The sequence below is a fragment of the Achroia grisella genome, unplaced genomic scaffold (genome assembly GCF_030625045.1).
Source record: "Achroia grisella isolate CSIRO2021 unplaced genomic scaffold, CSIRO_AGI_Agris_v1 utg1186, whole genome shotgun sequence".
NCBI lineage: Eukaryota > Metazoa > Arthropoda > Insecta > Lepidoptera > Pyralidae > Achroia > Achroia grisella.
Window position 1 is genome coordinate 2,117,727 of NW_026712592.1, and position 27,257 is coordinate 2,144,983.

The 27,257-nt window shown below is 30.9% G+C and overlaps 1 protein-coding gene across 1 annotated transcript in view; it reads left to right on the top strand.

Moving 5' to 3' along the window:
* Positions 1-27,257, top strand: part of LOC131853954 (lachesin-like) — a 74,100-nt gene that overhangs the window by 27,024 nt on the left and 19,819 nt on the right. Inside the window, exon 3 of the mRNA XM_059205047.1 lies at positions 19,455-19,627. Coding sequence (XP_059061030.1) covers positions 19,455-19,627 — 173 coding nt within the window. The remainder of the gene's footprint in view (positions 1-19,454; positions 19,628-27,257) is intronic.

Genomic DNA, 27,257 nt, shown 5'->3' on the forward strand with positions numbered 1-27,257 from the left:
TTAGCAGTGATACAGAAAGGTCATGAAATTGAGTTATGAAGGTAAAAACCGTTAATATGGATACCTATTTATATCTATGTGCTATACATACTGCGTCAGCCCACGGTCCAGGGGATTGCACTATTAGTATTGATATTTATATCGTCTTTAGGCATATTACATTATTATATAATATACAATTTTGTCACTGTTATGTCATTACTATTATATTAATATTATTTAATTCTTAACTCATTTGATATCAAAATTTAAAATTTTTTACTGTATAATTTCTCAATTACATGCGTAATCTATTTTGAATTTCAAGAGACATTTCTCTAATAGTTTAGGTATTTTGTTATTTTATTGACACTCATCTCTTTAGTAATTTTATTAGTGATTCACGTACCTTAAAACAGAACCAACATAGCCATGATATGCTGTAATTTTTTCCGTAAGCGTCTGAGAGCATTTAGTCCTTAGGAGAAGATTGCATTAATCTTTACTATTAAGTATTGATTATACAAAACAAAGGAATCTGCAATCCAACAATCCGTTTAAGGTGTAATAAATCACCCCGACACTCCCCTGTATTGTGTCGAAGCCATTATCAGGGGCATTCGTGCGTATACTGTCTAAAGCTCAGTCCCCTTGAAATACAGCACAGATGTGCAGGGGAATAATTTGATTGTCATTTTACCATGGCAATCTATGACATTGTCCTTGGTCATTATAAATTCCCTTATTTACGATATCATATTGCTTAATATTTTTTATATACTCAGTAAGTAGTAGGTGCAATCATTAGAGTTATGTGCAATGCTTTATGTTGGGAAGTCGCAATTGTTCATTCACAAGTGGCTCATTGTAATAACACTAGCAATGTAAGATGGCTTCTAGACTATTTCCACCCGGTCCCATTTAAAATTATTTGAATTAATTATGATGATTCTGATAACTTCACCATACATTAAAAGACCTGATGATATTTTTTCATTCATTAGTGATCTGCTACCAGTATAGTTAGTAATATTTAGGTTCCATTTTGTGTTATGTCAATTTTGAAAAACGTGCAAATCTGAAATAATTAAAATGTTGCTTGAAGGGATTTTTTGCGTCTTTATCAATAGACAATAATATATAGGTACTATGCTGAGTATTAGGCAGTTAGTGTAATTCAAAATATCTTTATTCATGTAGGTCTATTACAGACTAATGATATGTCAAATCTACCGTCAGTTCGAAATGATTCCGAGATGAGAAGAACTGACGAGAAACTCAGCTCGTGTTCTTTTCAAATAAATATTGTACGTATTTACTCATAATGTGGTCATAGGTAGGTCATAGTCTCCCTAGACTATCTCTATCTATTTTATTTTATACTATCTATTTTCGATGATTGCGGGTACGATCCCCCGCACGGTGCAAGCATTTGTATTTATGAATATGATTGTTTGTATTGGTCTACCCATATACATCGTCCTTCTATGTATATGATGTATTACAAAACAGTGTATCTAAGTATTTATAACAGTTATATGGTTCCCATAATTCGTGCTATGCTTAGAACTAAATAGCGCTATGTGAATTGTCCAGAGTTAGTATTATTATTTATTTATTTATTGCCAATACTCGTAGGTTCACTCACACTTGACGTGTCTGACGGACATGGGTCGCGTGAGGGACGGAAATCATGGGACTTCGTCCGCGTGATCTGATTGTTTGACCGGGATAAAAGTAGCCTTTGTCCCTTTTTACGCCAAATAATTTCGTCTGACTCTCATGATTGATTGAGACGAAAAGAACTCACTTCTAATATTAGTAAGGTTTCATTTATTATATGTGAGTACTTGTAATGAGCGCGCATTATGTTGATTTGGCAATTAGTGTCAAATGGGGAACGTTTCATCTGTCTCACGTTAGCGATCGCATGCGTTCATTACCAGTAGCCATGTTCCCGCAAGCTGATATATTACTCTCATTGTCGCGAACTAACAACGCACTATTCTGGCTAACGGCCCGCGTTACTGACCTCATGCGTCCGGAACACAGTTATAGCAGTCTAACAAAGAATAAAAACAGACACGGAAAACATTAGCTAATGAATTTCCTGCCCTTACCTCTGTTTTCTTCGCAAAAAGCAAGTTGAGTCGAGATTATGGAATGAAAGTAAGTAAGGATGATTACAGGTGTGCGAGGATTAGGAAGAAATAAGAATAGCCCTTTACGTTTTTGCTGTAATATTCTCTTTGAGCTGACATCGTATCTAGATTATAATCTCATGATACGACGAATTACATAACGTATTTACACTCTTGATTATATTTCCAAGAAGCTATGGACAGACTTGTAATCTCCAATAGTGAAAGGTATCAATTAATATATTTTTTCAAGCTTTCATTTATCTTGCTTCAATCAAATCTATTAGATTTTTAGAATTTTCTTTCGTGAGATTATTTTCTTTATTCATTTATATATTTTTGTAATGACTATGACGATAAAAATACTATCATACGTATTCTATTAGATTATAAATACTTAAATAAATGCCTAAATGTATCTGCCATGAAGTATTGTACTTTTAAAATCGTAACAGACATATATGTACATATATTATTTATTAGAGTTTCCATTATAGTGTATAACATTTCCTTGTCAAGAAAACAAGTACAGTTATTTATTGATTATATTTATAAAGGTTCTGTTCTATTTCCACCCTTAATAACTATAAAAAACTAAAATTACAAATCATTAAATTAAAAATTAGAACTGATTTTCATTATAACCATACGAATACAATCTTATATGATTATCCATATTATAAAAGTGTATCTATCTGTCTATTACCTTTACTATTCGTCTACTACCTTTTTACTACTGCTACTAAACGGATCATTATTAAATACGACTTGAAAGATAAAAGATAGATTATATAATCTATCTTTTATCTCAAAAAGCAGCGAAGTCGGATAACAGCTAGTTTACGATAAACTCTACATAATTAATGAGTTTCTTGATAATGCGATTACTGCCTTACTCTATTAGGAGATTATCTAATTAGCTGGGCATTGCTAATTTAGGGTCATGAATCTTAGGCCTTCTGGCAGTCTTCCGGGAAAAGCTAAGCTCAGCAACGGACAATAAATGGATGAAAAAATAATGACGATACTAAAAGACTTATAGCAATCTACGTGGATGTATTAAGTAGGTAATTTTTTTCTCTGTAACTAGAATGGCAAACCAGCAGATGTGAGCATTGTAGAGTGGCATTCGTAGACTATATTCATGAATAGCAACATGAATATAGTATTGTCAAGTGACGAAGTGATACTACTCATGAGTTAGCACTCTGTGTACTGTACTCTGTAATTAAATTTTAACAAGTACAATTTGACAGTCTGTAGTATTTGTATTAATAAAGCCGCTACAAAATAGTACAAAAAATAATAATGACTGAACTTATGAATAATAGTACAGTTTTAACTCATTGTCAATTTCTGTGCAGTGTTCTGTTCTTTTCAGTCATACTTTTTCACTAGGTACTAATATAATTATATTTACAAATATATTATAATCCGGAAAAAAAGATTATTACGATATCTACCTACTAATAAAATTAAGATGCCTACATATATTTTCCCAATTCAGTTTTATTATGAGTAATTAAACATATTATTATATAATTTAAAATACTATGTCGAGATTATTCATTTATTTTATATACATGACAAACAATATATTGAATATATTATATATTTAATTTAGAATAATTATGAATATGTACATTTAAAAATAACTATCTTACTAATTACACATGCAAATACTTTGTGAGTATGTATAGATAGATGGACGAATGGATGTTTGTGGTTCTTTCACGCGAAAACTAACTAAACTAAACGATTTGAATGAAACTTTAAAGTATACATTTATATATATATATATAAACAGTAAAATATATCAGAATAATCCATAAGTAATAATTTAAAGAGATATAATGTAAATTGAGCCAAATATAACTAACTATAAATGTCAAGTAAGTAAACGAAGTTATGCGGGTCGGTTAGTATTTCATAATATTGTGTTGGTATAGTGACTTTAGAGAATTACACGCGGAATTGTCTAGTTCACTAGCCTACGTTGTATATTTAAATATTAAAATATAAGACAGTTAGCTAAATTGTTAATAACTTATATATCAGAATAAAATAAAACTAAAAATTTCATGGGATTGAAACCGCGGACAGAGCTAGTATTTTATAACCGTTATTTTTCAAATTAATAACATGTTTTTCGGGGTAAATGAAATTGCTCCCAAAGTTTGCACCTTGGGAATAATTTCAGTTATAAAATAATAAACGTTTTATGTTTAAGATGGAAAAATATTGTATTCTTTTTTGTGGGAATTTATTATACGCAAATTTGGAAACAATTTCACGTAGCTAAGGTTCTTAATACTTTGTTATAGAATTATATAGTTATTTTACTACACACTGATTGTGCCACGATGTTGTCTGCTTTGATAAATTTGTAACTTTTTTTAAAATTAAATTTATCACTTATAACAACAACATAACAACTTTTTTAAATTCGATACCGTTAACACTATTTAATAAAAGAAGGTTACTTCAATCATTCAATGATAGACCATTTATTTCATTTTTTAATAAATGAAGCAACATATATATGTTACAAGACTATTCTTGTAAGTAATATAGATGAATTTTTATAGTGTTTGGGGTAAGACTAATAATACCATTTTTTATATTATAAACATATTTAAAACTCCAAAATTGTTAATGTTATGATCAATTTTACCCATTTATTGAAATAAAAATAAATAATTTGCGTCCCATCCCTTCCTATTACGTCCATGATTAATATTACCGGAAACATCAATGTTACGATTTTATTAGATATTCGCACTTTATTTTATATTATGTAATGATGTACACCCACATCATTACATAATATAAAATAAAGTATGCTTGAATTATATATTTTATATATATAATACACTAGCTACTCGCCCCGGCTTCTCCCGGGTGTACATGTATTATATATATAAACTTTCCTCTAGAATCACTCTATCTATTAATAAAATTGCTTCAAAATCCGTTGCGTAGTTTTAAAGATTCAAGCATACATAGGGACAGACAGCGACAGCGACTTTATTTTATACTATGTAAAAGAATAATGATGTAATGATAGCTAGCTCTGGCTGTGATTTCGTACGTGTGACCAGAAAGATAAGAAGTATTCTCTTTCCATTTAAATATTAAGTACCTATGGTGAAGTTCATAACGATTAGTTGAGCCATTAAAGCGCCAAAACTTACAGTGGCAATAATTCGAAATCAGAACCTTTAAAGTTTATGTGGTATAGTAAAAGATTACTTTATGACGCATGAGTGGTATCACTGTCATCATATGATCACGTGATAATACTATTTATGTTCACTTGCCATCAAGGTCATTGTTTGCCTATCCAATTACATACAAAAAGTGTGTATACATTTCCGTATAAAAATATATACAGGTATGTATATATATCCGAAGGGTCGGTTTTGTTTAGTGCCCGTTCATTACAGGCCGCTGAAAGCTCCCCTAACGTGATAGATGACCTGCTCATCGAAAATAATGGCCCATTCAGAGTACTTTCAAAATCATTTACCACGTCCAATTACTGCGTAGGTACTATGCACGTAACTGCTCCTGACAAATGCAAGAGGACAGTAGTAATGTTGCAAAATTTAATTATGGACCACATATGAGCTTGCATTAATTTTCCTGGCACAAATATATGGTTCTCATAAACGTCGTTTATACCTTGTGGTACCTAGTTATGAGAAGAGTTAGTGGTATATTTGTATAATGTACAGAATTATCATTTTATTGACGCCTTGATAGACGATTTTTTGAGTTTCCCTTCTTTTGCATGTATCTGTATTTTCTTTTCTATATTCTTTTTACGACATGAAATAAATATTTTAATTCTATTCAAAATATTCTATTCTAGACAAATGTAAATAATCTACACCAGTTTTGACTTATACCAAGTCAAAACTATTGTAGAGTGCCTACACCTGTCTACAACTACGTAATAAAATTCATATTCTAGATTCAAAGGCGAAAGAAGAATAGAAATTTTCACTATTTCTTTTCATGCCAAGCATGTCATAACAATAATTTGCATACAGTTTGTTCTCTACATATTTAAATTTAAAATTTTATTATAAACAATATATGGCATTGTACACAGGGATTTCATGCATATTCGTATATATATATACTAGCGGGCCTAGCAGACGTTGTCCTGCCTAGAAAAGCAGAGTCACCTACCGAAATTAATTTTGTTTTGAAATTAACCATGAAACGCTCCCAATGTAAAATGTTCTTACCGACTCATGTATATTATGTATTCAGATATTCTGTATCAGATTTCATTGATTATGTGTCATTCATAGATATTAGTACTATATCCTATAAGCGATATCGCCGGTGTCAAATTCAGGTTCGGCATTCCATTCTATTAGCAAATATCAGATTGATTTGAAACATTTGATACATACTACTTGACGGCCTCGATGGTCTAGTGGTTTATCTCCGACGGAGCAGGTTTGTTTCCTCGCGCGGTGCAAACATTCATTCATTCATGACTGTGATTTTTGTATCGGTCCAGGTAAATTTAAAATATATATATTTTTTTTTAAATATACATACTAATATACATATAAAACACCAAGTGATAATGACAAGTAATAATGTCAGTTTTCAAGTACTTATAACACAAGCTCTGCTTATCGTGGGATTAGATAGCGCTGTGTTAATTGTCCACGATTATTTATTATTGTTTATTTACACAAATATTGCAATTGTATACGATACATATGGCTCATTACAATATTGTCCAGACTAAAATTCTAAACCTTCACACCATCACACACGTTATTAATTTATATTTCCTCGCTAACGAGAGAATGGTGTTGAATGAAATTGTTGGAGTACACCTTGATTGATGGCTGCGTCAGCCATTGAGGACGGGCTATTCAAGGGAAAACCTTAAATATTACGCTTTTGTTTACCGAACCACTTTCGTAGTGAATACAGCATATTAACGGGTTTTACTAGACTATTCTCTTTAGGATGTCGTTATAGACAGTGTATTTTAATACAGCGTGTAACAAAGTTAACGGTATCTGAAACTAGTTGTTAACTAGAGGTAGATTTTGTACAAAGTTGTCTGGGATTTGGAAATAAAATTACTTGGTATGTTATGTAGGCATAAACTTGAGCCCTGCAAAATGGCAACACAAGCGTCACATAGTAATTAATAGCTAATTTGTATTAGTAAAATGACTACTGACTAAATATTTGGCTGAAAGGAAATTTCCAGGGCCGTAAAAATACTTAATAAAGAAAACATGATAACGTGATATACGACGCGCTCTTCAGATATATACGGCGACGATTGCTACCTACTATCTGATGGGAAGTCACTTGTTTGTAATCCCAGTTCCACAGAAAAAATAAATAGTTCAGAATCAGTTACTGAATCAATATCAATATTTAATATACCTTATTAATTATATACCGCAATAACTTGAAATTCTGCGGCTAGGAAACCACTAAGTCATGAAGTTACGAGTGAGTGATTCAAAAGGATATACCAATGTAAACTTATATGTGTCTGTAAATATACGTTAAAATTATTCAGTGTCATCTGTAAATGTCAGAATACGTTATTACTCTAATATTGTATATGTTTAGAATCAATAAATCATAATCCAGCACAGTTTTTCCTGTTTGCTCTCTCATATTCTCAAATTTGTCTGAATAAAATGTTTCATTAGAAATGCTATTCACTAAAAAAATGATATTTAATACCGAACGTATTAAATATATAAGGAATTTACTTCGTTACTAATAAACTTCGACAAAATATATCATATATCAATTTCGAATTTAAAAAGTATAGTATTAAAAACTAATTTTAAAGTTTCAAAAAATAATTCTTTTCTGAATAATAATAATTTAAACAGATAAGATTTCCCCTTCCATATGTAAGCAGAAAAGCACTGTTCTAATACAATTACAAAGTTTCTTTAAGGATAATGTCATCTGAAGGCAAACATTTCACGAAAACCCAACGAAACATGTGTAATGGGCTCCAACAAGAGTACTTCCAACTCTTATCAATTTAATAAACCCCTTTAAATTAAGTAACCGAATGAGGTAACTGGGTCGAATTTCGCCCACAATTCACTGTGAGACGTAATGGCATCGTAAAAATCGTGAGAAACGTCCAACAATCAGAGGTAAGATTAGAAGCGGTGGAAACATTGGCCAAGGGCCCCGGACGCTTTAGCCGGCGCCGTTTTGCGCGGCGGCGATAAAAAAGGGTCAATTTATAAAGAGAAAGGAAATCGGTGGATCGGAGTTAATTTTTTGTCGCCACCCACTTCTGTGTAACATCGGAAGTGACGTTTTAAATTATTTTCTTTTCTTTTATGTTATAACCGTAAAGCTTAGAAGGAATTTCAAAGTAATTATAAATTGTCTTGGAAACCGTTGATTTTACAAGTATTTTTATACTGTAATCTTTTAGATAGAAGAGTAGGAATATTTCTGCTTTATATACCCAGGATATATTAAGTGGTGGATAGGAAATGAAAGCAGAAGTATAACTACGTATGTATGTACTCGTATGTGCTTTCTTTCCTGTTTGGTTTTGTGTAAAGGTAAGATAAACTAAATCCTCCTTAAGTGATAGTAACAGTAAATCATATTATTAAATTCGCTACAGGTTTAGTAATAACATAATTTTGACAAAAATAGACATGGGTATAAAAATATAAATGGGTATCTTGCTTCTTTATAAATGGGTATCTTGCTTCTTAAATACATTAGAACTTAAAATTGCATATATATAAACGCAATACTTAGTAAGTATTTCATGAAAAACAGCAACATTATTCAGGTTAATATAAATTAAGAAACAGGTGGCCGTAAGTAGATTACCTCAAGACTCGTAACATAAAATCTGCGTTAGCTGCGAATAAAACCCATTTAAAAAATATTTCCGAGTACATATTTTGTAACGATCTTTTAATGTTAACATAATATATATTATACTCGTTTCTTAACTTTCCATACTACTGTATGTTTGTTATCTTTTCACGATTAAACGATTGAATGGTTCTTAATTAAATTTGATATGAAGATCGATTGTATCATGATTCCTAACATCCGGGTCGGTGGCTGGATCCCATTTCCAAATATTTTTAATTGATGATAACATTTAGTTACCGTAGTTTTGTTTATAGCCTTGCTTTTCTATATGATGATCGAAATAGCTTGTTATTCGTATATTTTTTAATTATACCTTCAGCTATATCTTTAATTGTCACCATCGTCATAGCTGCACCGAGCCCAGTGCCTATATAGACGTATATGCTTTTCAAATCATTCATAAGAATGTAAAGAAGGGAATGAAATAGACCCCCTATTTCACCCTGTCTATGTCAATCTGTGCAGACGTGCAAAATTTTAACGTTACAAAACAGAGTTTAATTCATATGAACTTACCATGTTATCTATGCTTATACTCATCGAAATGACCTCTATTTTATTATTTTTCCTTGCTTTATATCGAATGAACTGAATCGTATTAAATTTTCAAACTTACAGCAACAAGTATTTCTTTTTAATTTCATTTAAAAAAATGTGAGAACTGATTAGTTTCACAGCTGATACCTTGCAGGTATTGTATTTCCATTTGCATTCTGCAACTCTTCACTAAAATAATTTCTTGCCTTAGACGGTTCATGACCTTTCAATCTACTATCATCAGTATGTTAATGATATTTTAAGGATCCTATGATCTGTCACGATTTCAGAATGCCAACACATGAGTGTCGCATGATAACGTCATGTCCGTGGTGTTGTTCAAGGTTACCACTTACCATCAAGTTGATCATCAGATTGTTTAAAGTTCCAATTATATAAAAAGTTTCTTTATATTTAAATGAACATCAGCTTCCTCTGTAATATAAAAAAGAATAACAATTTCTCTACGTGTAATCTTTATCATATCTCAAACATCTGCGGCAGCTGTAGACAACTGTTCTACTTTATGAGAGTTTACGGGAATTTAAGATTTGTGATGGAACGGATTAGAAGTACAAAGCTTATTGTTTTGTTCGGTTGAATTATTATTTTTGTTATTGTTACAGTATTAATCCGAAATAAGGGAACGGTTTAAATCCGATCAAAGTTATGCTCTGTTCAATGTTAATCCGAAAAAATAAACGGCAGCTTTCTACTTTGATTATAGAAACATAGTTATTAATCATTAAACATAGAAATATTATTACAGTTGAGTAATATTAAAGTATGCATTTTTTATTAGTTCTTAATGCCTTAAATTTTCACTGAGTCAAGAAATTATTAACTTTAATAAATAATATTGTAATGGAAATAATAACATAACTATTTTAGCTTAGGAATAGCTTTTTATGACTGAATTAAAAATATAACAGAATTAATAAAATATAGTTATATTATTATATAATATAGTTATAGCACAGATAACATAATATTACGTTATAGCATCGCCGTCGTGCGGTATAGTTATACAGCCATGACTGTTATGCCAGATATGGCAGTCAGAGTCATGTAGAAAAATATACCTATCCCTTGAACTGATATAATATTGGAAAATAGTGTTCGTATGTTGCTCAACAGTTCTAAAATACTTTTCATAGTTATATTAATTCAAAGTAAAAAGGAAAAGGAACGCGAGTTTCAATTAGTGACTGGTAATTTGAGAATAGTTGATAATCAACGTCATTTGTGTCCTACATGAAGATATGTTATTAAATTTGAGAAAGTTTCAGTATTTATCCATCTATCAGGAATCTATAAATATAAAGGAAGGACTTGATTAGATTGAAGAGGATTAATGTCGAGTAAATTTTCGATATGAATTATTAAGTTAAAAAAAATCGCATACAATTTATCATAGCACAGGTGAAGATGCATTGTATACATGTATATATAGATTAAAACTTCCTCTTAATCATTCTATATATTGCTAATGACTGTATTAAAATCCATTGCGTAATTTAAACGATCTTAGCCTACAGACAATGGTAATGTCTTTGTTTTATATTACGTAAAGATAAAGATTTAATATAATTTAATAATATGAAATATTGATATTGTCCATACAAAATTGGTTTAGATTAGATTTAAGTCTGTACTATACATTCATATAGACCAGAGATGAGTTAAAAACCTTTTCAAGCATCACTGCTAAATAGCTAGGTTCTTAACTCAAGTTTAGGCTGAAATATGATGAGGAATTACTAGTTACCTACTACTACTACTACTATTAAATAGTTTTATAATACTTGCGTCTTCAGTCTGATAACAGAATATTAAAAAAAAGAAGAAGCAAATACAATCATATAAATTTTCGGAAATAACCTTCCCCCCTTCTTCTTTCTCTAGTGCATTGTTTGTGTTCGCTCAGGCAGACAAATTACTGGTTTTCAGTTACTTGTGGTGCTTACAGTCAGGTGGTAGTTAGTGATATTTAGCAATCAATCAACGTAAACTATGGTCAGATTTTATATTGTTCATAGTGTTAATTAATATCACCGTATATATAATATTTCAGTAATATATGTATAATGTAATGAACTAAAGCCTCCCTCATATTAGTTAGTTATATTCCGTAAGTAAGTTATGTATTGGCTGAAATAAATTTACATATTTGAACACTTCAATAACTAAGTAAGATACATTATTATGTAAAAGTTATTACTTTTTGTGTACAGATATATCGTATATAAATTTGACAATTATACTAATTTAAGTTAGTAAAACTTTATTTATCTACTTATATTAAATAACAAGAAAAATCTGCGTATATTAAGATAGTAACAGAGCTAAATAGTCAATTAATAAAAATATATATTACAATTTCATTTCACTAAAATTAAACAAAAGAATAAGAGCATAATTACTTTTGGTTTAATTAAATAAAAACAGACCTGTGTTTCTTAATGTTATACAAGGATTTCCAGGTCGTAGGCAATAATATATACACAATAAAATATATAATAGGAAATGGCAAAACCCACGGAAGAGTTCTGATAAATTGTACATTAAAAATAATAATCTCCTTACAATTCACAAACCGCCATCTAGTCTTCTTCTTCTTCTTCCGGCCTTATTCCATTTTCATTTGGGGTCGGCTCTCCTAATCTTTCTTCTCCAGTGGTGTCTATTTTGGACTGTTGCTGGCTCTATGTTTCCGTTGTCCATAAGGTCCTTACTAACTACTAACATCCATGTTAAGCGGGGTCGTCCACGCTTTTTCGGTCCTGAATTGAGATCGAGAACCTTTCTCGTCAAGTGGTCTTCCGGTCTCTTCATGACATGGCCATACCATCTAAGTCGTGCTTCCACTAGCTTATCCAGTATTGGTCTTATTCTGAATGTACCTTTGATGTAGTGATTTGGCACTTTGTCCGCAAGGGTAACTCCGCCTGACTACCTGAGCATTCTCATCTCGGCGACATGAAGTATGTCCGATTGCCGTTTCGTGAGTGTCCAGCATTCCGCGCCATAGGTTATCGCTGGTCTAACTGCGGTTTTATAAACTTTTCCCTTTATGTGGACTGGCATCCTTGGGTCGCAGAGCACTCCTGACAGCTCTCTTCATTTTAGCCATCCTGTATTCTTACGGTGCGTGGTATCTTTGTCGATGCTGCCGTCGTTAGTTATTACACTGCCCAAGTACTTGAAACTTTCAACGGTTTTGAGCTCGGTGCCTTGGAGTAGTATAGTATGCTGGATGTTGTTATCGTCGTTGAAACTGCTGTGCATGTATTCATCGCGTATAAAGCGCCATCTAGTCCCAAGTTAAAATAGTTAAAGCTTGTGTTATGGGTACTAGATAACAGGTCTAAATAGATATATATTTTTTTCGTAAGTACATACATATACTATACATAGAAAATACCCAGACCAATACATACAATCATACTTATGAATACAAATATTAGTGCCGTGCGAGGAATCGAACCCGCGACCATCGAAAGTAAGGCTAAACCACTAGACCACCGAGACATCAATCTTAAATATATTGCCATAATAGTTAATTACTGGGTAGATATTATACTATGTACTTTGTACTATGTCTGTGTACTATATTATAGTCATAGATTTGAGATTACTCATAAGTAACACATATCACAAGACGGCATTATATCCTTGATACTGTTAATTGACGTTATCCATCAGAAGGGAGGTTAATATTAGAACTAATTAAATTAATTTATTTTTGTTGATAAATTTATATCCGGCCAAATAGAAGTCATTGCGATTAGAATTTTATATTTATAAAATGTATTCGCTGCCTTCTATTGTCCCTAAATTTTCCTGTTGACTAAATTAAATAAGTGTAAATAAATAAATAAAAAAGGTAAAAACCGAAGTGAAGTTAGTTTCCTTAGACTCCTTATATAACAAGGTACGAGCAACAAGTAAATCTCCGAAGATGATCAAAGTAATAGGAACAAAATAAAAGTATTAAAAATATATAAAGGTAACTAAATCTTGGCAATGTTCCCAAGATTTATACTGGTGTTATCTTCATACACCTTTGAGCTCCGCTAAATATAGAAAGTAAATTTAAAAAAATACCATACATATAAATTCCGAAATCCAACAATAACGGAATCCGCTTGTCATGAAAGCTTTTTTATCCCATGTTTTTACTTTCCTACACGGGATTTCCATATCTCCTGCTTAATCGTGCGTCAGAAATCACATTTGGAGTTATGAAATACTGAGGGCAGTTACCCAACTGGAAGTATATATGGCATCTCTAATTTGAATAGGCGTATAGGGTCAAAGGTCCACAGCTCTCTCGCTCACTGTGAGAGTGTCACATAAATTATTAGTTTATACGACCGGTCACTATATCTTTCGTGGATGATCCGAGATAGAAGCTATAAAAATGCTTGGCTATATGTGGCTCTGAACAAAAGGACGAAATCGATACGTTACGTAAAAGTATGATGAACGGCACAGAGACATGTTCGTTTTTGTTTTGGTATCAATTTATTGTATGAATTGAAGTTATTATAACTGTGAATATAGGAAACCTTTGTAAGTAAGCTAGAGCTATAATGAAAATTTCAAATTGTCTTTTTTTTTAAACTAAAATGCTAAAGTAAAAAAATTAGTCCTATGGAAGTACATATTTATATATTTCTATAATGGACTTAAATGATTTTGTTATTTATAATATTATACTTTGTTTCGCGTTTCAATTAACAAAATTTGTAAGCTATACAAATGTTAATAAATTTCATCATTATTCTAGAATGTAGTTTAGAAAAATACAACTTGTACAAGGAGTGTTATTTTTCTAAAAGGCTAGTATATTATTTTAAGATAAATATAGTCCGTAAATAAAGAGTTTAGGAAAGATCATTTAAATGATATAAACAGATATAATCGTATTTTATTATTGAGTGATATTAAAAATCATAGGTACATTCCGTTTTTATATTAGCAAATTTAAATGGCTAGTAAGGTACCCTAACTTCTCGTATCTATTCTAGATGGTATAAACTAATATATTATTCAGCGTGTTTGCACTAAACTATATTTGAAAGATAAGAACAAGTTTGTTTGTTTGTAATACTACTAGTATTATATCCAGCCAGTATAAAATAAGTAAATAATATAAAAAACTTATTATGAATGAAAACAATTATGTTACAAAATTAATTATACATATTAATTAATATAATGCCATTGGCGTTCAAAATATTTACACGCTTGATCTTAATCAATGTAGTGTACATTATTAATATAGAAAGTAGTGTTTTGGCATAAATGTTGTATGGTATATAAAAATATTTATCTACCTAGATGTTTCAACTAGTTTGCACTAACCACGGTCTGTGAGCCATGTCTGGCTAGCAAGTAATCAATGTCGGTAAATGCAGTTTTTTCGACTACGATCACTGATTCGCACATCCCGTGTAAAAAGGCCGCAACTACACTTGCGTCAAAAATGTTTTATTACATAAATAAAGCGAGCTTTACGGTTTACACCTTCTGTCAAAATCTCATGAAGCTATCGACAAAAATGAAGGAATAAATGCAAAAATACTAAAATTTTGCGACTTTAGAAAACATAAAATTCCAGCATAAAATAGAGGTATGCGTATTTGCATTTATTCGCTTTACAATTATCCCGCTCATAAAGTCATAATTGTATTTACGTAAATTTTAAAAGAAGATTTACAAAAAAATGTTTAACGCAAATATACTTAAATACTTGTTCCTATATCTTACAATCTAGGACTATTGTGTAATTCTAATTACTTACTTCTTCTACGAAACTTTTAGCTGATAGTTTATATGTGATTATTGTTACATACTTTCCCCCCAGCAAAACTTCACAATGCGTAAAGTGTAGTTGTAGTTACTTCTTTATTACACGTAACATTTCATACCTGATGTTGGGTAATTTTAAATACAGTATGTATTTACAAGAAAAAAAAATAAGAATATGTTCATGTAATTAAAATTAAGTAATAAAATAAACTATTTTTAGCTAATTGTATAAGCTGACGGGCACCAATGATGGATGATAGGAGGAGCAGGAGATCAGATGAATTTGCCAGGAATAGTAATAATAAATGATAGAAAAATCGATCTGCTTTTAGACGTTTATCATAGAAGAGCGAATTGATAGAAGTGTATATAAAAACAATAGATAAAAAGAATAAACGAATATACAATTGCCAGTGAATCTTATTGTAGGTCTAACAGGAATTAACTAACGATGGTTTCCAGGATGGACCGCGTGGAACTAAGTGTACCTTATATTGCTAGCAATAATATTCAATATTAATTCCCACTGGTCATAATAGGTCCACATACAATACTAGCTGGTCCCGCAAACGTTACTTTGTTATAAATTACTAGCTGTGCTCGCGTTAAATTTCAATAAAAAATATATCCTGTGTTATTCAGATGCATAAGCTATATTAGTGTAAAGTTTCGTAAAAATCTATTCAGTAGTTTTTGCGTGAAAGAGCAACAAAGATCCATACTTACAAACTTTCACGTTTAGAATATTATATTAAGATTAAGATTTCTGAAAACTATTAAAGTACTAATCATCATAATTTCAACTTGTGTCTATCCACAGTTGGCCTGTCCCAATTTGGCTTTGGTGGTCCAGCGGTTAAGCACACCGATTTACTTCCAATGGTCGCGGGTTCGATTCCTCGGACGGTGCAGATATTTGTATTCATGAGTAAGATTGTTTGTGTGGGTCTGGGTGTTTTCTATGTATATGTTTCATGTATGTATATAAAATCTAAGTATTTATTGATATAAAGCTCTTCATACCGTGTGACTAGAAGGCGCTGTTAATTGTTGAGTATTATTTATTTATTTCCCAATTTCTTACACCATGTGCGATCTTCCGCCTTTTGTTTCCATCGACTCCCGGTCACCTTCGTGATATCTTCGGTTCATCTTGCAGGAAGGCGCCGGACACTCCTTAACTTATATTAGAACTAATATCGCTATTAAAATGTAGGAGTTGATGGTAGAAGGAGGAAATGTAGGAGTTCGATGTATGTATTATTATGATTTTTTTATGATTCAGTTAACGATGTAGGTGGTCCAAATCGAGAAGGTTGTCGATAACATACTAATAGACCAATCAAAATAAGAAGTAAACCAAAAATGTCATTGATCAAATTAATATGTTTCCACATAAAGAATCGCATTATCTCCGCAATCTAACAATGATAAATTCTAGATGAAAAGCATAATTGTGCTAAAATGCATCGTTTATACTTATAGTGCATTAAGAAAAACCCAGATTATAAAAATGTTACTCCAGCCTCTCAGAGATGGTACTATAATATTAGGTCCTTACATATAAAATTGGTGTTTTGTCATACTGGCCACTTTGATCTCAAATATCTCATCTTTCGCCAGGAATTCAAAGTTCAAATTTGTACAGTTATTTACTCATGCATTTGTTTTTCGAAAACCGTAATCCATATGTTTTTTCCATCTTTGGTTTTTTCTTTACGTCACTGAGTTTACAAAATGGAAAACATAAAATATCACGTTTTTTAAGAGTACGAATTCTGCCGTGGCACCAGTGTGCAGAAACGACTCGAAGAATTAATGATGTGTATGGCGATGGTGTCGCAAAAGAAAACACAGTGCGTTTTTGGTTCCAATGTTTTCGTTCTGGAAATTTCGATCTGCAAAACAAGCCCCGTGAGCAGCCAGAGTCCAAGGTTGATAATGAAGAATTAAAGGCTAATGTGGAAGCGGATCCATCGCTAACCACGTCCGAGTTAACTACAGGCTGCAGTGTTAGTAACAAAACTGTTTTAATCCACTTCAAGCAAATTGGGAAGGTGAAAAAAGCTTGAAAAAATCATGAATTGAATGGAGCAAATCGACAAACGCGCGTAGACTGCTGCGTTATTAGCCAACCGGCATAATAATGAAGGGATTTTAAATCGGATCATTACCTGTTATGAAAAGTGGATCTTGTACGATAAACGGAAACACTCATCGCAATGGCTGAATCCTAGCAAACTAACCAAATCCTGCCCCAAGCGAAAATTCAAACTCAAAAAAAGTTACTTGTGAGCACTTAGTGGACTAGTGCCTGTGTTGTTCACTTCAGCTTTCTTATATCTGGCCAGAATATTACGGCAGATGTGTATTGTCAGCAATTGCAAACCATGATGTAAAAGCTAGCTGCTAAACAACCGAGACTGGTCAATCACCGTAGGCCACTGCTGCTTCAGGACAACGTTACGAAATTAGAAGAGCTTCAAATGTCCAATATATCCATCGTACTTCCCGGATCTTGCTTTCTTTCAAAATTTGGATAACTTCTTGCAAGGGAAAAAATTCAAGTCCGATTTATCGATACCCGTCCTAATGGTTTTTTAGTAAAGGAATCAATAAAACTACCTATCAAATGGCAAAAGTGCATGAATAGCAATGGACCATATTTTGATTAAATAAATGTATTATATTTTGAAAAATCAACTGAAATTGGCGTTTTGTAAGGGAGTAATTAGGTTACTCCCTTACAAATTTCATATATTAGGACCTAATATATTTACTACACGAGTTGGAGTAAAATTAAAGAGATTTCGGCAGATCCTCAATGTCCGGGGAAATTCCAAATAAAATACGCATTCGCTGATGAGACACCAAATAATAGACAAATAGAAGGGGAAGAGTTATGAGAAAAAAAGAGCTGCACACAGCGAGCCTTCTGAAATCAAGCATTAGTATGATGCACCGCTACCGATACCTAAAATATATACAAAGACTTGATGAATCTATATAAAGATAAAAACATACCACCACACTATCAGACGTTTTATAAGAACTTAAGTACTAAATCTAAGACTAAACTAAACTAAACCACAGAGTCCGATTCCAAAGTTGAGGATAATGAACATCAATAAAAATAATAAAAATATCACTATTTTGAACATTTTTTGATTAAGTTGATTATGGAGGCAATAAACATTTCTTTAAAAATAATAATAAATTAATAATAACCCTGTTTGTTTCCATATTCTCTAAATTAATTTGCCCCTATATTTATACTTTTGACTTACATGCACGCACATAATATACTATTTACTGTAAGAAGTAGGTATTACATGATACAAATTAAATATTCAGTTACTTTCCGCATTATAAAAGCTATTTTTATAAATACACTAACTAAACTAAAATAAATGGCTCCCTAGAAATACGTAACTCGATGTACAAAAAATGATATTTCGTTAAATAACAACGTAATTATACTTGCAATTCTAGATTTTAATGAAATATAGGAGAGTATAAAGGCGTAAGTAGAGTTAAATTTGTTCATATATTTAAAAATACATAACAATAAAGCAATAATTGTAGTTACCCCTGCAAATGTTCTTTGTGTTTCGTGGAATACAGAAGTAACCGTGTTTTTTTAGATTATCTGGAAGTACATGAAGCTGTTCCTAAATTAAATGACACATGTAGTTGAAGACAACTGTGATCTACGATTTTCTCTTTGAAACTTATTTCTAGAACTCATACAAAAAATATAGGACAGTTTTTTTAAGCTCCTGAAAAGTTGGTGAAAATCACTTACTTCCTTTTTCCACGAATGGTGCGGATTGATAGATTGAAGATAGGGACACACTGATAAGTACCTCAACTCACTGGTAAATACCTCACGGTACGGAGACCGTGAGATACTTATCATATTTTTATTTACTATAAAAATGTTTCTTAAGACATAATTTGCTATAATAATGTTGTGTATTCAACATACTGAATTCAATATTGCAAATTGATCCAAAATTATATTTTTGTACTCACTACTTTTTTTATTTTCAGTTGTAAAAAGCAGTATGCGGTATCAGACAACATTGCCGCCTAGCAGGGTGGGTCCCACCGCGTCCCTTCGCGACGTGGAGCCCAACTTCACTGGACCTATAGAAAACGTTACTGTCCCCCTTGGAAGGGCGGCTGTGCTCACGTGCTCAGTGTCCGATCTAGGGGATTATAAGGTAATTACAAATGAAAATGATAATTAGCACGATAATTTTACGAATGTTTTGTTCTAACAGGAAACTCTCCATCCCGTGAAGTTAGATTTGTTGTTTGTGTTGTAGACTTATTTATTTGATGTTGACTTTTATTCGAAACATTCAAATGTACTAGAAATAAATAGTTTATTAAAATAAAGTTTTTTTTGTGTTGTTGTTTATTGGGTATTAGTAAAAATAATTGTCACTAATACTTAATAATTGTAAATTAGAGTTTTGAAGCCAAGCTATGAAAGAATTTATTGTTTCAAATTCATATACTCGTAGTTTGTAAATATAAATAATATTACTATTAAAAAACCAGCAAAATATAGAAAGATCAGTAAGTATTGTGTACTTAATTTAAACATATGTTATGTCATTTGAGATTAACAGGTGTTAATAACACATTGTATTTAGTTCGTTGCAGTATCATTCCTCTTAAATACTACAAGGTAGTTGTTCACTAACGTCTCACCACAAAGATGTCGACAACAAAACAAAATTAATGACCTTTCAATTCGAGACTACTCTAAATGTCTGTCTAGTGGATTTACTCTTTTCATGTGTTTTTTCTGCTCGAAGAGTAGAAAGTGGTTCGTAAATAACCCTCGTTTATTGAGAATCCCTTTAGTGTCCTCTTCATGACAAACTGTCTCTTTTCCTTTGCAACCAATCGATCAATCTAATGACATCTAAACAGAGATGTTACCTAGAACCTATATACCTTGACAATCTAACTGTTAACATTATTTTATTAATATGAGTATAGGACGATTTAGCAGTCTAGTATAAGTACTAGGCGGGGTAGTCAGAGTTATGAATTTGTTGTTAATACAATATTAGATAAACTCATTTGAATCGAGCTTAGCAACGGGATAATCTACTGCTTCGGATTCATTTTGTTTATTATGATGTGTCCGTTCCCAGATTATGTGTCAGATGTACCTATAAATTGACTCATATTAGATTTTATGTCGGCTCTATTCGATCTTTTCGGTTTAAGTCAAGGGTAGTAAAGCACTATGCCACAATGAAAGAAAGAAAGAAAGAAAAATATTTTTTTCAGTTTTTTTTTAATTTATAACTATTTCATGAAATTCAAAAACAATCTCAATACAAATATTATAAAAAAGCAAGGCTGCTCTGCCAGCAACTAGGGATCTTAGAAGTAAATCTAATTTTCCATTCCTTTTTCTGTCTAGATAAGTAATTGGTTTTATGTAGGTATTGTTTCATTACATTAATTACTTTAGAAAAATAACTAGAAAATGCCTTTTCCTTTAATAATTATAGCAGCTTGTACATAAGAATCTGTATAATCCATCTATTATGTTTGTAATATTACGTCATCTCTATTAATTCAATATTAACGATGACTAATACATGAAAACAACGTGATCAATCATGTTAGGATGTAGAAAATGACAACTTGAAGGAAAAAATCTTAATAAAAAATGGTATGTTTTTTTTAGGAAAATGCTAAAAGTTTTACTGACTTGGAGACAGAGTACAATATCGAATAGCAATTTTACGCCGTATTTTTAATCTCGCTTAGTGTTTTTACGGGGACCTGTTCATTCACTCATACTACGATGATATTTCTGTCCTCCTTCTGATGTGATTTGATTGGCATAAGGAAAAAGGAAACTATGTTTATGACGGAAGTGAAATGCTGGTTTATTACATTTTGTGGGTGTATTATTATTTTGATACAGAATTGATATTTCTGTCTTCCAGATAAATTAAGAGTACCTATTTTACTTTACGAATCTATTTTGTTTTGTTACCAGGTTATTTAATCTGCTGTGAATATATTTTATCACATTCTGATTTATAGTATATATATATATATATATATATATATTATGTAAAATGGTAAGTAGATATCCGTCGCCTATGTACATGAATATCACCACGAAATTCGGCATAAGACGCCCTAGATTACGTCAGAAGTTTGTAATTTAATTGCCAATATATTTTTAATTCATTAATACAATAAATTAAAACATGTATTTTATGAATTAGCGTCAGTTTAAAAATAATTTGTTGTTTTTATTATGCCATTGTTCTATCTCATATTCATTTTTAATGGAATTTAATTATCTATGTCTTTTATCTCGCCACGTGAAAATTGATGTTTACTTTAATAATTAATATTTATTATCATGTTATACTCAGTTTGAATAAATCAGCGTACTTTCTTAATTAATATTCAAGAGCGAGAATGATTTATTCAAGAAAATAATAAACACAGGAAATTTGATTACCTTTTACCTATAAAATGTACCTTCAAGTATCTCAGAACTTCACCATACTGGAGGCGACATATTATTCTAAAAGCAAAACTTTATGTAATGTGATAAATTTACCTTTTGATTACCTAATCGTAATTATAAAAATAAGTAGTAGAAAAGTTTTTACAACAATAAAATAAAAATAAATACACTTTTAAATCCGGAGTATGTTTTTTAATGGATAAATATGGAATGCGCTTACGGTGTACATCAGGAGAGAATAATAGGATGAGTATGAAATCCCGTTATATCTGCCTCCGGGGAATATTTAGCAGTAATTAAAAACTAGTTTTATACCTATTTCTCTCCAATGTAGTTGACCTATTAGGATTCTATGCTAGTAATAGCACCCGCATGATTAACTAAGTCTACTAGACTTTGACTTTGACTTTGACAACTAGAGAAAGCTCTAGTCAAAAGCATTATCGCCTATTGCTACTTCAGCCACTTAGTTACTAGCTGACTATTATAGATTAGCCGTCCATCTACACCTTGACCAGGTTGAATAATATACATAATAAGGAATCTGAAATAATGTATTTTACGAATGTGAAAAAAGAAAAAAATAAGTGACAGTATTAAAAACTGTAAAAAAGGCATTTATAACTGATGAAAAACAAATACGTATACAAAAATATGCAAAGTGTTTACAACACTTCCAGTAGAAATTAACATTAAAATTACTAAATTTATAATACATAGAATATCAATGTTTTTTGATAAATAATCGTGCAAATTCCAACATCCACTCCAATTTATTCTTAACTCTGTGACATGTGACAGAGATTCTTAACATAGATGTATAGAATAAGTAAACCATTAGTAGTGATTTTAAACATGAATCAGATAAAAGTGTATTAAGTAAATGGGCTTGCATTTTCCATCATCTATTCCAGTTTGATACTAACTTTGTATGTACAAACACAATATCAAATAACATAAGGAAATCATTCGTTATGAGTTGGATAAGTGTATATTATCTGTACTTCTTGCCTATTGTGTGCCTGTATTTCGGTACCTGACTTCTGCAGAGTTTTCTTTTGAAAAATTTTTTTAATAGTTTTTATCTCAGAAAAAAACATGATTTTATCGTCTTATTACACACACACGACACTATCATTATTTACACAGCTACTAGACAGACCTGCGTAAATATTTTTATTTAATTATCCATATAAATAACCACATCGTCCATTATTAATCCGTACGTTTTATCTATATACATATAGGTATTTTGTTAACTTAGCTATGAAACGAAATTTAACTCAGTACATAAGTTAGAGTCATAGACAAACTCGTAATCCACACTCATGAAGTACAGCACGAGAGGCATTCCACTTAACTATATTCCTCGTCGTGTACCCACCGAGGCATCAAATTCATTTGCATTTTACTGAGGCGTTAACTCATTACGATTTGCTGATTCCTCCAGGAGGAGTAAGGAGGGTCCCCTCCTCATCATAAACTTTGTAATAATTCATAAGTCCTTCGCAAAATACCAAGTTTATAGATTGACACAGCTGATAGATACATATTTATGGAATTCTTTATAAGGTTTTGTTAACGCTCGTTCCGTTGTACGCGGCAGCATTTTGAAAGTATAATTTACAAACACCTTTTTATACGAATGGCTTTAGTTACGGCTTCTTATTCAAACAGCTTTTTCATGTAATTCTATTGAAAATCTAAAACATTTGTTTTCAGCATCTTTTCATTTTTACTCAAAAGATAATTGTTAATATTAATTATGCTATTCAATTCAAGAGCTTGAAGAAAATGCCGTGATATTTTAGATTCAATAGGCATTAGGAATAACAAAGTGACGTATATTCAATACCTCCAATAGTTAATTGTACCAGATGTAAACTGAAAAAAATCATCCGTATAGGTACGTCAGGCTCACCTATTTTAGGCCACAAGAAGCTTGCTCCGTAATCTGTGTTACAGTTATAGAATCAGATTAGACAATGCAATTATAGGATATACCTCTAGTACCTCTTGTATGACATCTTATTGTTCTGGAATGGCAACGCATGAGTGGTATGATGGGTATCACATCACATGTCTACTGTTTTGTTCATATATATGACATAAGCAGCGAATACCGCTTACTATCACCTATAAATAAAACAACACAGTTATCTAACACAGGCATGAAATTAGATCCAATTATTTGTATTTGTATGACTAAAAAAACTTGGTACATAAATTTCACTTTGACTATTAACTAGTTACTGTAGTGACACAGAAAATCATACACAAAAGAGTATTTAGGAAAATATTTGATGTTGTTAACAAGTTGTAAATATTAGTAAAGATCAATATCTTTACTAATATTTCCATCTCCAATGAGATACACCATAGGTACGTCTTAACTAAATTACTAAATTTTTTTATATCACAATATTCTTAATAGCTAAGGTCATTGTTCGCATAAATCCATCCACTTTAAGAGTTATGTATTTTAGGAGTTAGTCCTGATCAGGAAAATTTTAGACGAAGAATCTTTTTTAAGTCCGCTGAAATAATAAAAGAGATTTTAAAACATATTTCTTCTAAGACAGTTGGATATCTGATTGTAATTTTTGTATATACATACGATATTTTTGTCAATTCTATTTTATTATTCAATTCTGCTGATTTTTATCTTTATATTTTAAATTGAATAAAAATACATTATTTGAAGATCGTTTGTGAAAATTCAATTTAAAATGTTGGAAAAGCATTTTCTTTCAGTAACCTCTTGAAATTACTATTCAAAAATGCTCATTTAGCTTCATTGCGGCTTAAAACGAGATATTTTATATAAAATCTTGATCTGCTATTCCGTAGAAAGTTGAAATTTATAAGGGTTGCAAAAATCAGGCGATAGAGACGCTCATTTCAACTTTATACTCATATCTACGTTGTAACACAATCAGTACTCAGCGTTTTTCATCCATAACCTTTCCAATGACTTGCATTTTAATAGAATAAATCTTTAGGAAAGACGACTAGGTTATGAAAATAGATTTTTAACAACCAAATCAAAGTCACTATAAAATTTTCGTTAGAAATAAAAGTTGTTTATCTCGATTTTCTTGGTATACAGAATTCGGAGAGAGTTTTAGTATATTAATCAATATGAACTACGTAGTATGTAAGTATTTTAATTAAAAGTTTAATATTTCAGTAACTTGGAAATTGTAATACTAGGTATTATTTGTATGTAGTAAAATTTCTGAAAACACGTGCGTACCTACCTACTTAGAAGAAATGTTGGTAATACTAGATAGATAAATTATTAAATTATATGAAGGTATCATAACCAATCGTTACTACGCCGACTTACATGTGATGGTTGTGAGTTTGAATTTCACTGATACCAAAAACTTTCCTGTAAATCATAATAATATTTGAAAAATATCGTATTTCTATAATTCAAAATATATAGTCGAAGATGAAATCTATTTGTACTATATTTTTTTGTCCGTTTATTTGATGAAATAATACTTTTGCCAACATACAGATAACGTAATAGTTATACGTTGTTTGTATGTTGGCAAAAGTTAATTCTCAATTTTAAATAATGAAAATAGCGATGAAATACATTTTTTGTTTGTCAATCCTTTATATCCCAATTCTCGTACGAAATACTCTGTTAAATAAAACAAATTTAAAACATCGTTTAAAGAATGGCTGAAATATATAACAAAAAGTTCGTTTACTTTGTTATATCTACAAATCCTTTATTCATTTCGCGCAAAACGTATTTCTTGCGCGCATCTATCTGCCCTTATTATGTTCCCTTAAACGTGTATTGTATTTTGCAATTCCGTATTGCGATTTGCGAAAGTGCCCGGGAGGATATTCAATCCTAAAATTCCAGTAATTTCGTCGGTTTTCGCGATTTTTTCTACGCAGTTGAATTATTATTAACATCATATCCGCTTTGTTATTATTATTATACAAGTACATATTGTTATAAAGAAAAATACTATCTACACAGACATATTTTGTACATTTTTTAAAATCATTTAAGCCATAGAAAATAAGATACTATATTCCCATATTCTCTACATAGCACATCTGAGCAAGGCTGAGAGTTGGCGGTTGAGGTTTCTAATTTTTTTGCATTTTATCATTTGTACAATTTTATTAATTGAACACTGTTTATCTTGAATGTATGTATTAAGTTGATATTAAACGATAGTCAGCCTTTCACTCTATGTTTATTCCAAGTGTTCGAGATATAATGAAAATTAAAATAATGTTACATTAGTCTTATATTGTTTGTTGACCCCATTTGTTATAATACTAAAAGCTACTTTACTAGCTAGTCGAATTAGAAAGCAAACATTATTCTTTGTAAGGAGTTGCTTTACGAAAAAATATGAAATACCTGTTTATTTAGTTATATACTTATTTGTTTTTGGAAGTGTTCGTATGAAGTATTAAGTCAAAATTTTCTGTTTGATATTGTTTTCTCATACAAACTTTGAATCTCCATTTCAGCCTAAGGGATTGAATTTCAAAATCATTTCTTATTCCACGTCTGCACTTTAAAAACAAGTCGTATGAAAAAAATTGACATTCGAAATCAAAAAAAAAAAAATCGCTGAGGAATCAGTGCATCAGACCTTCTTCAGGTATAAAGAGATAGAAATGGTACTGTACTTACAACTATCCTGCAATTATACCTATTTTAAAGATAAATAGAGATAACACTCCTCAACACACTCCTTAAAATAAAACAAAACACTTATTGAATAAATCATTTAACTCTCTTTTTTTACAACATTTCCTAGTCTTTTATACATTCGAATTTCGCCTAATGCGATTTCTCTTGATTTCTGACCAGCCTAATGGAAAAATTCACTTTCGTATTACGTCTTTTTTTACCTTAGACTACTTTGAATGGAATTGAATTTGGCCATGAGTCGCTTTACATTAGATATTTATTACATCACCTCAATTGGAATTCCACAAAAATGTTCATGTTTGTGTTATAAAAATTGACTTCATTATTAATTTTGTTCTTTATATATTATACAAAATCATGTTTCATAATTGTATTGACCTTTTCTCGGAAATAATGAGAAGCAACAGGGAATTTGTGTATACAACTTTTATAATAATATTATAGAAATTTTATATGACAATACCTGCCTAATAATTTGACTACTTAGAATGTTATATCTTATAAATAAAACAATACTATTATATTACATAAAACTCTTTGCTGGAATAAATATTCATCTAATTATTCAGATAATTATTGGTTTAGAACAATAGATCTTGAATATATATACCTACATAAGTATGAAATACGTAAG